General features: G+C 43.5%; 1 protein-coding gene across 1 annotated transcript in view; it reads right to left on the minus strand.

Annotated features, from left to right (window-relative positions):
* CHD6 (chromodomain helicase DNA binding protein 6) overlaps positions 1-11,245 on the minus strand; it is a 193,347-nt gene that overhangs the window by 83,228 nt on the left and 98,874 nt on the right. Inside the window, exons 9-14 of the mRNA XM_008698095.2 lie at positions 8,678-8,764; positions 8,350-8,484; positions 6,081-6,202; positions 4,694-4,937; positions 3,305-3,481; positions 2,575-2,718 (exon numbers count right to left, since the gene is read on the minus strand). Coding sequence (XP_008696317.1) covers positions 2,575-2,718; positions 3,305-3,481; positions 4,694-4,937; positions 6,081-6,202; positions 8,350-8,484; positions 8,678-8,764 — 909 coding nt within the window. The remainder of the gene's footprint in view (positions 1-2,574; positions 2,719-3,304; positions 3,482-4,693; positions 4,938-6,080; positions 6,203-8,349; positions 8,485-8,677; positions 8,765-11,245) is intronic.

The following is an 11,245-nucleotide window of genomic DNA, read 5'->3' on the forward strand; positions in this document are numbered from 1 at the left end:
AGCATTCTGGGATTGAGCCCCACATCAGGCTCCTCCGCTGGAAGCCTGCTTCTTCCTCTCCCACTCCCCCTGCTTGTGTTCCCTCTCTCGCTGGCTGTCTCTCTCTCTGTCAAATAAATAAATAAAATATTTAAAAAAACCCAAAAAACACGTAGAGGCAATCTGGAAGTGGACCCCTCCTACAGCTTCTAAGTAACGGCAGCAAACATGTCTGGAGTAGCAGCACGTAGAGAGTTCATGTTGTAAGACCATGTCTCCCATGCTATCATGCAAGCTGTCACATCAGGGGCACTTTGAACTGACAGTCTTTGCTATGATTTGTCTGTTCTTCTCCTAACAGCCCAGACCTGGACAGCAGATCTCTACTCACCTGCACTGGCAAGGTGACTTGCTCCCTCTCCCAAGAAGACAACGACAGACAAGGGATTCAAAATCAAGGTACCTGACTTGACCCTGAACTATAACATGATACCAGTAAGATTAATCCTGGTGGGAAAATAAAATAAGGAAGGGCAAGTGCAAAAGATCGAATTTCAAGTCATAAAGGGTTGTTTTAGGGCGCCTGGGTGGGTGGCTCAGTCAGTTAGGCGTTTGCCTTTGGCTCAGGTCATGGTCCAGGTGTCCTGGGACTGAGCCCCGTGTGGGGCTGCTTGCTTAGCGGGGAGCCTGCTTCTCCCTCTGCCCCTCCCCTCTTCTCCTGCTTTCTCTCTCACTCTCTTTCAAATAAATAAAATCTTTAAAAAAATGTTTTAAAAGGGGGTACATTCTGCATAAATAAGTTGTGTGCAGTGTCAATGCTTCCTGAAAAAAATATAAAGTGACTTGTAGACGGTGATTTAGTAGAGTTATCACAGCAGATTTTAAACAACGATGAATATGCTTTGCTTTGGAAGCTGATGCATTCTGGAACTTTTATTTCCTGTGATTTAAAATACAGACATTTGATGCCGTTTTGTGGTTTTCTCCTAACTAATCCCAATCTTAAATCTAACCCACTCATGGGACCTTGATTTTACCAACCATGGTACTCAGGAATCTATCCCCCAAGTGGATTAGGAATTACCATATAAGATCCCAAAGAGAAAAGACACAACTAGGTAATTATGAAGATATGGACAAATGCCAATCTGCCACATGCTGGGTTCAGCTTTGCCCTTCACTTGGCTCATACCTTGAATCATTTAGAGTATACTATAAGCCAGACATTGTGCTGGTCAATACAACAAACACAACTTTGGAGAAGAGGTGGGCCTTGTCCTCAAGGAGGTCATTGTCTAGGAAGAAGAAAAAATGCATACCACAAAATAAGTGCAACGGGAGAAGAGGACACATTGCTAATGGTCCAAAAGTGCAGAGAGGGTTAGGAGCTGGCTTTTGAAAGATCAACAGATACTGCAAATGTAGAGAAGTAGAATGAAGTTCGATTATTCACTGCTCTCAAAGTCTGACTTGCCACAGAAGTAGAAACAAACAGACTTGAACCAGAGTGTACTCCTGACATCTGTTAGTGAAATTCCCAAACCTTCTCAGTCCCCCAGTTCTCTGAGCCAACCCACTCTCACACCATTGCTAGGTTAATTTAGCAGAACTAATTATGTCATTCCTGCAGTCAAAGCCTTGCATTACTTCCCTAATACCTCCCAAATCCTTCAAACCATCTTCTAAGACCTTCCCACAGTATAACCCTCTGGCCTCATACTCCACAATTCATCGATCCTGTTCCCAGCTCAACCAGACGACTCCTTACAACTGAATAAATTCCATAGCTGATTATGCCAGGTGTTTTTTCTCCTGCAAAGTAGACACCATCTTTTCTTTCTCCACAACTGAAAATATACCCACCTTTCAAAGTCCATTTCCAAACTGTTCTCTCTCCATGAAGGCTTTCCTGATTCCCAAACAGAGGTGAGTTTCTTTCTTCTAAAATCCCCAAATCTATTACTTGTTCTTCCTATGGCATTTAAACTTGTCTGGCTTATTTCTGTAATTTCTAGTCAAGATTTCTACCCACCACAGACAGATACTTATTAATGTTGGCTGTTCTGAATTAGCTTTTACTCCAATAAGCTAGACTCCGGGCCACATCTTTGAAAACCGAGGAAATCTAGTTGATTTGGACAAAACTGGACTTACCGACTATTCTAGTATATGACTGCCTTCTTCTCCTTACTATCTGTGTAGTTTGTTGTACTCAAGAAGACGAGCGTGAGAATGTGCTGCAGACTATGTTGGAGGAAGAATGAAGGAGGAAGAAAGCAGAGGAAGGCACCATGCTCCTGAGTTCAGGATGGAATGAAATCACTGACCTCGCACGTGAGATCAACGAAGGCAAGAAGCCTGATATGCTAACCTGGGATATTTTAGATGCTGATTCATTTATACCTCCAGAGTAAAAGGAACTCCTAATAATCAGTTTACCCTCCTCAACATAAACAAATTAAATAAAGGAGCTAATGCTCATTTTAGCAGGGATGTGAGAACCTACTAATGCCTGTCCTCACAATGACTTGTTCCATCCTTGATGGTGAAGGTAATCATCACATTGTCTCCTCAATCTTTCAGGCCCCTATTTACCTGTTCCTCTGTTTTCAGATCTCCAAATTCCTCCAAGAAAGCAGTCTCTGAAGGAAACTGTGATGGCTCCAGAAAATTCAGCAAGCTGAAGAGCTCCTCCACAGAGTTCTGCAAGGGTGTCCCCGTGAGCAGCACTTTGTGTTCCTGCACAAATTAATAGTACGCAATAAGCAGTGCGAGCCACCACAACAGTATGCTTTTGAAGCCAGGGCATTCTGTGCTCACTTTTGGGCAATTCGGTTTGGCTATTATGGAAAGATAGGATGACACCGTTTCAGGTCAGGTATGGTCAACTAACAGATCAACCTTCCTTTCACATCACTGATTCCAGCAGAAATTTCACGTTAGTGAAAGCAACATCTATTCATTCATTCATTTTTACTACCCTCTACATACTGGGCACTGTGCCAAGGCCATCATCCTTGGTACTGGATCATTCAGGGTTTTGGAAACAAGCTGAAACACCTTACGTTTTCAGGTCACAAATTTCATGGTATTTTAGACTTACCCTGGGTCCCTTGGGAATCTATGTGTGGCAAAGGTCAAATTGTTGACCCAGTTTGTAACAAAAAACCTTTTGATTCCTGCACTATCACAGATAGAGATGGCAGAAAGAAAACTGAGAATAAACAGACTACGCACAAGTAGGCAACATACAGAATGGCTACAGAATGCTTCCATAGTGCATAGGTGGAACCTGTGTCAATGTAAAGAGCTTGCTAGCTCTCACCAGGGCCATGAGCTTCAGACCCTCCAGAAGTTTGCAGTTCCTGTTCTTCAATCTGTGGGCTTCGTCAATTATCACACAGCTCCAGTGAATCTTTTTCAGCTCTGGGCAGTCTGCCAGGATCATCTCAAACGTTGTGATGACAACATGGAACTTGAAGACTCCTGAAAGGGGGTTTCCCTGAGGGTGACACAACGGAAGGTGAAGCTTTATGCCATGACTACAGAATTTGTCTAATGCGTTCCCAGCGGGGGCACAGGAGGCAGCAGTGTAAAATACTAGGGCCTCGGTAAGAGAAGCCAGTAAGCACTGTCCTTCCTCCTTTGGAAAAGAGAGAATATAAGGATGAACCAGCTATTTAGACAAGAGAGAGCCCTCATTACATCAATGAAACAGAAGTAAGAGACACAGGCCCTCACAATGGTGAGACATATGAGCAAATATGGAAGATGCAGCAAGGAAGCTTTTTATTTATTAATTGTGACAGTAAGGAAAGCAGATGGGTATTGATTCACACATTCCCAGCTAGGACTGGTCTCAACCACACGGAGCCTGAATACCCAAGGAGACCTTCTTTGCTCCTTTTCAAATACGGTTAATTTCACCTTATAACTGGGGTCCCAGCACACGTTCAAAGTACTGTTCCTGATTCACCCGGGACAAGAGCTACCGGGCAGGACACATCTTCATCTTTTACCTATTTTAGTGTTGCCGTTAAAGAGCAGAGCTGCATCATGTTACAGCACATCTGAAATTTCTTCCAAGTGTCTCCTTTTGCTATTAATGAAATCCCTGGGGGAGAGCGCTGACTCTCTTCTGGTTGGATTCATTTAATTTTCACCTTGCTTGATTATAAAAACCAGTGGCCAGGACAAGCTTACAAGCATACTCAGTAAAGTGATTATAAGTAACAAAACCCCCAAAACCCCCACAGTCTATTGTGCTTTCAACAATTTAAATCCTGTCTTCTCTTTATCCTTCCCTGTCAAATGTGTTAACCTCCTCTCCAAGCTCCCTAAGAACTCATCCTCTGTACACTAATTCTTCCACTCACTTTTTTCACTGAGCATATAATAAGCCAGATAAAGTCTTCTGCATGTCAAAGCAACTTCATAAGCCAAGCAAGAAGCCAAGCTTTCAGTATCCTAAAAAGAGCCTCTGGCATATTTCAGAGAGTGAAAAGCATGCCCTACAAATCCTATGTTTTATCACAAACTAAACTACCAAGGAGAAGCAAGAAGTCTGCCCCAATAAATAGAAGACTCCACAAAGTCAGTCAACGGTAACCCAAGGTGCAGGGTATTAAAACTCTTGAGGGCAAGTGACAGGAAGGCTGTTCTGAACAATGACATCAGGCTGTCACCAGGTCTCTGAGACCTGTGCAAGGCTCACCTGTGCATCTCTGTACACCATCTCATACTGCTGGATCATCTGCCTGCTGATCTGGCTGCCATGGTACACAATGGCATTCATCTCTGTCCATGTCCGGAACTCCCGCTCCCAGTTCGTGATGGTGGAGAGGGGGGCGATGATGAGGAATGGGCCGTGGATTCCCCGGAGGAATATCTCTGAGAGAAATGTGATGGACTGGATGGTTTTCCCAAGGCCCATCTCATCAGCCAAAATACAGTTTTTTCTGCAGACAGTAAGAAATACAGATAATTCATCATCGATGTAAGAAAGCATAGAGGTTGGGTATAACTAAAAAGACACTTCAGAAGCACACTGTGACCTGTAAGGTCATCAGTGAAGGGCCTTATCAGCATTTCCCAGAGATGCAACTGAGGTAAGTTTTCATTATGATGATTCGCACCCTGCCTATTTCCCAAAAAGGAATTACAGCCACTTGAGAGAAAATACAGGAAAGACGCCCATATACTATAAAGTGAGACACAAGGAGAAAAAAAATATGCCTCAAACCTAAGCCAATTTCTGTACCTGACACACTTCATGGGAGCCAAGGCAAAAATAAAAAGTTGTGTGATTTTCATTGTCGTTATTTGTGTCATCGAGGGTGAACTTTTAACCCACACAATAAATTCCTTATCAGAGTAAAAATGTTGGTCTCTCCTGGTGATCCAGAATCCCAGACTGCACAGAGCTGGGACACTCGAAGGGTGTGGCCCCGCCAGTCTCACTCCTCACTGCAGAGTGGGCACTGGAAAGCTTAGGGGAGCAGCGCTCCAAGTCGCTCTATGAGTAAGTGGCACAGACTACGCTGGGTAGTATGTGTTCTCCACTACAGTATGCTGTCTTTAGAATTCATACTAGGAGTACACTCTAGGATGTTACAAAAATCTCAAACTTCATCTGTTTCATCAAGATTCTGATGGGAACTAAAGCACGAAGAGTCCAAAACTGAGTGGTACAGCCCCAATCTAGAATATCCAGGGCTCACGAACAAGTAGCAGAGGTGGGGCTACAATCCAGATCTGTTTCCTTTTGAGTCAATTTCTTCTAAAGACTTAGAGAAAACGATCTTTTGGATTTTGTTTCATCTAATTGGGCCTAACCTCTTGGCTAGAATGGCAAAGAAAAAAATAAGCATAAAGTCAACAATGTCCAAAGTCATTCCTTGTGGTTGGAGAATCACCTGATATAGATTCTTGGCATGCCTCATATACAAAGATTACCACCCTAAACCCATGGCTAGGTTGCACTCTCTCACCACCTTGCTAGCTACTGCTGCTCTAAGCAGGCTAAGGCGACATCTACCTCCAGGTACAAACACGTGGGAGGGTAACTGTCTGTGAACACAGCCCAGGCTCTGGTTCCTCACCTGTTATACCAGTTAAAAAGAAGCCAGTTCATCCCCTCCAGCTGGTACTCCCGGAGCTGGTTACTGTTCTTATACTCTCGAGACTTCTCCAGTTTCTGCCAGGAGTCTGAAGCAGGCCTCTCCTAGTGTAGGAAGGCAGACAGAACAAAACACACAGAGAATGATGTTTGAGTTGCATAACATGAACAGGGACACAGGATAATAATGGGGAAGGTGGCAAATCTCAAAACACTGTCCTAAAGCTGGCTGGCTTCAAGCTGCAGTTACTATGATCTGACTAAGGTATACATATGTATACACACACACACACACGCCTAATATAAGGCAAGCCCCTACATTTTCTAGATTTCACCAGATTAAACTAAGAACACCTCTATAAAATTCGCAAGTAATTAAAAAAAAAGAGAAACAGACACCCCTACAACCTTGGTAAGTGTTACACTGTTTTACCCAGACTCCTGGATGCCACTCCCACTTACACTTCCAACTCCCTACAAACCAATAGTAGTCAGGTGTTTTGGCTTCTATAGATAATTTTTCTTTGTTATTTCTTTGTGCATGTGGTAGCAGCTCAGGAAAGTACAGTGGGTCAAATATTTTCTTGATTAGCTCCTAGAGTCAGTATAAGGCAAAAAGCCTGTAAAAGCAAAACTGCAATTTCCTTAAATACCCCATAAACATATTTTCCTGTATGAAATACTGATTTCCAAATATAATTTATCTTTTCTGTACTGAAGGAAACGTCATATTTATCACATTCCAATATACCATTCCAATATAGAATTTTTGAGATAAAATTTCAAAATTTGCATTTTAAGTGAGAGAACAAATAAATCAGAAACAAAGAGACAAGTGTGAAATAATACTGTGGTTCACTGAGAGATGAAAACAGCAGCATCGCAATATCAAAGAAGTAAAGAAAAGTGAAATTGCCTGAAAACACTTGAGAATTCATATTCTTGCCAAATGCAGGTAGTCAGTCTGAGGAAGCAAGTGGGATTCAGGCTGACAGAGTAAGAATCCTGATTACTTAGAGATAATAACTTACAATTAGCTTCAGAATGGAAATGCTCTCTACACTCTGCCCCCACAAGAGTTTGTCCCTGCCTTGTGCCACACATCCCTATTAGTGTGATGCCACGTGTGTCCACGCACACACATGCCTCTCTCGTTAACCTGTGAGCTCCTGGGGGCTGGGCGTGCACCTTCTTTCTTATTATATGTCACTCAAGACTCAGCCAACAGCAGATGTTTAACAGTGACTGATGAATTAACAACAGACAACAGCTGTAGGAGAGGGTTGAAAGAGAAATTTATTAACTAGTCATACAGACGAAACACCATTAAAAACTATGTAGATTTCTAATCACAGTTCTGCACCTCAAGATTCCTCCATACACTTCACATGCCAAAAAACAAAAACAAAACACTGCTTTTGAGTAGACTCTGACAGAGATCAAAGTTCAGTGTCAAGCTCTTGTCTCCTGAGTCTTGACTTTCCAGGGATGTAAAAACAACAAATAAGGAATTGGATAAGGGTTCTTCATATAAAAGCGGTGACTTTTAAAAAATAGAAACATATCATTCCGGTCTATAGCCATATTCAACAACTCTGATTCTCTTCCCAAGTGAGTCACATCTTAACTAGGCTCTCCTAATTCTACATCTTTTTAATTATTGACACTCTATATACAACTACTTGTCAGGTACCCTGGGACATTTATACAGCTTGGTGGGAATAATCCAGAATCAGAAAAACAAACTGAGTAAATAAATATATATTGAAAACCTATGTTCTCTCTGTGAATCCCAGGGATCTATAGATAGAAGATCGTCCTTCCCCTTAAGAATATTCCAGGTGAGCAAAGGCAGAGGATAAAAACAAAGAAAAAAGATCACTGATGGAGCAAGAGGTAATAGGAAACAAGAAAGATACTACCAATTTATTGAGCCTCTTTCCCATGCCAAGCATTTCTTACACGCTCTATCTTACTGACTCCATAGAGCACCATATACCAAGAAATCGAAGCTCATATTCAAGGTTCTTAAATGTCACACACATCAAAATAGAGCCTAGACCAAATGTTGACCAGAGTGCTAGCAAAGTCTGATTTGGGGAGAAAAACGCACTGAATTCCCAGTTCAATGGAGAGTAGCCAAGGTTAAGACACCAACAAAGACCACTTCTGAGCGCAGGCCCACAGACATCCAGGATTGCCAAGGTCATAAAGTGACCTGTTACAAGAGGTGCCAAACAGGGATACATTACCACATGTTTAATTTCAGGGAGAACTTGAAGAGACTCAAATTCTTTAACTTTTGCAGGATCTACGTCTTCCTCTAGCTCCCACGTGCTTTCTTCATAAGGCAGCGAGCACCACTTCACCAGGTAATGCGTCACCTCCTGGTGGGAAACAGGAGAGAAGTCTATGTTCTACTAGGTTAAAGGAGTCAATCATACTCTGGCCAGCCTCTGAAAAACCCACCCTATCACACATAAATGCCATTAAAACAAAGACCACACGTTAACAAAACAAGCAAAATACACACTAAGAAGGGAAGGCTCTTTAGGGGAGCCACAATGACGAAACACCCACCTCTCCTGTCTCTGCGTCTTTGGTGTGGGCCACCTCCAGGACGCGGTCAACTTCTACATAGTCTGGGTTGAACAGGTCTTCGTCAGGCTGGTGCAGACAAAGGAGAGGGGTTAGAAACCAACATCCAGGGGTTCACCTGTACGTGACCCCCTACTCTGGGCTTATCAGGGAGCGCAGAATAGAAGGAGTAGCTTGAGAATAAGAGTCACAGCACAGGCATTTCTTCACTTCCCCAAATCCTGCTCTCCATGACTGAATTTTTAGGTTACATCACGGCCAGAGTAAGACTCTCCTAATGGTCATTATAGTACTGCACAAAACACAGCACAAGGATTCCCTTTTTCTTACTGCTTCTCGTTCCAAAGATAACCCTTGGAAACCCAGAATTTGTTCCTTTTTCTTCTATATCGCAACAATAGTAGCAAACATTAAGAGACACGAGAGGAGCTTCTGGCGGACTGATAATGTTCTATTTCCTGATCTACGTGGTGGCTACGCAGGTGTGTTTATTTTGTAAGAATTCACTGAGCTGCACGCTTAGGATTTGTTTACCTTCGTGTACATTATGCTTTCCAAAAAAGTGTACTTACGAAATAATCATAAGCATCACATGGAAATATTTAACCTGTGTCCAGGGTGATGCTAAGTGCTCTAAGTCTCAAAATTACTTTATGGACTAGATACAATAATTATTTTACAGATGAGGAAACTGACTCAGAGAGGTTAAATAAGTAATATGACCAAAGCCACAGAGCTGTGTGAACTGGAAGGTTTACCCAGGTCTTTCTTACCCAGAAGCCCTCCTCCCAGACTGCTAGAATGTTCTTATTGCCCCTTTGGTTGGAAGGCACTTTAGGGGCTATCTAGTTTCATCTTCAACACAGGAATGCTTTTTATAACATCCCTGGCAACCCTCCCTCAGATTCCATTATTCCGTTTGGGAATTTACTACCCTCTAAGACCTGATCCACTGCCCAGACAGCTTTACCTCTGCCTGCTCGGTGGCAGCATCATGATCTTTATCTTTATCGTACTAAATTATAGCCGCGTTTCCTTCCTGGAACTGGGGCTCACTGGTACGACTGCTTCCTCTTCAGCAGCCGTAACTAAGTTCATTCTCCGTCTATGCTGGCTCTTCAACAAGTTCCACCCGATCTGGGTGAAACTACTCAAGGTGTTCGACAGTTCTTGGGGGCCCAAGTTTCCAGATCCCTTCGTGATGTAGAGAGCTAGCACTTATGAACAGTGGCCATGGGCCACCGTGCTAAGCACTTCTATAAGCCCTGTGTCATTTAATCCTCACAGGTGTTCTGTCAGGCTGATACTATTAGGAGTCCTGCTTTACACGGAAGATACTGGGTCCGAAGGAGCTTATGCAAGTGGCCCAAGGGCACTGAATTGTGTGTGTGTGTGTGTGTGGTGGTGGTGGTGGTGGTGGTGGTGGTGGTGGTGGTGGTGGGGTTGGGGCGGGGCGGGGGGATGCAGGAGCTAAACCCGCAGCCTGGGAGGTTGGCTGCAGAGCCCAGGCTCCTAGCACCACGCAGTCCCATTTCCATGTTTGCTGAGAAGCACTCAGCTGTGCTTCCTTTACCGGCCTGACAGTCCTGCAGCTGCACTCAGACCCACCAAGTCCCTGCTGAACCTGATACTCAAATGAACACAACACTCGGGAATGTTCTAAGATTACGGTTACTTCTTAGGCAGCTGCACACGCTCCTCCTGACCAACCGGAAACTTGTCATTTAACGGGCACTATATTTTTCCCTAGAACTGCTAGTCAGTCATTTTCCCCAGTCCAAAGTTACAAAGATTCAAAAACTACAAATGTGTGACATTACATATACTGACTGCCATTCCATTTCATTCATCCTAGCCTGTCCAGTAAACCTGAACTCTGATTCTCTCATCTATTCTCCCAGCATGAGGTCTGGTTTCCAGGGGCCCAAGTGTAGACGGCCTTGACCCCTGCAGAGGGCGGGGAGCCTCTGCCTCTCGCGCCTGAGTCTCTTCCACAGGTGCCCCTGCCCACCTCATAACGCAGCTGGAAATAGTGGATATGAAGAAGCTCTATCCAAAACTAAGCTATTACTGATCTCATAAGAATATTACTTATCCAAGTCATTAATAAAAATGTTGAACAGGTCAAGACTGAAGACAGTATTACAGGAACCACTCCCCACTCTTCCTCCTCCTCAATCTCAGGATCTCCTCCAGTCTTTTCAAAAGCCTTTCCTTCCACAAGAGTTATGCGCTCCTGGTACATTTTTTTCTATACACTGTAACATAGCTTCAGCTCTCTATTCCCAACCCAGTAAAAAAAAAATCACTCCCTTGGGAATAAAGCAGAAAAAAGACACATGGGGCTTTGTAGGCTACATGAAGGGCTGTGGACTTTATTTCAAGAAAATGTGAAGCGCTGAAGGGTCTGGAGCAGGCGTAGAGCATAAGGCAAACCCGGTCCCTCACCAGGGAGCAGCCAAATAATTACTGAGCACTGACCCTGTGCCTGGCACCAAGGACAGAAATACAAGGAAGACATGTCCCCGTCTGTCTCATAGGGCTTAAAAT

This window comes from Ursus maritimus, unplaced genomic scaffold (genome assembly GCF_017311325.1).
Source record: "Ursus maritimus isolate PB19 unplaced genomic scaffold, ASM1731132v1 scaffold_22, whole genome shotgun sequence".
NCBI classification, from domain to species: Eukaryota; Metazoa; Chordata; class Mammalia; order Carnivora; family Ursidae; genus Ursus; species Ursus maritimus.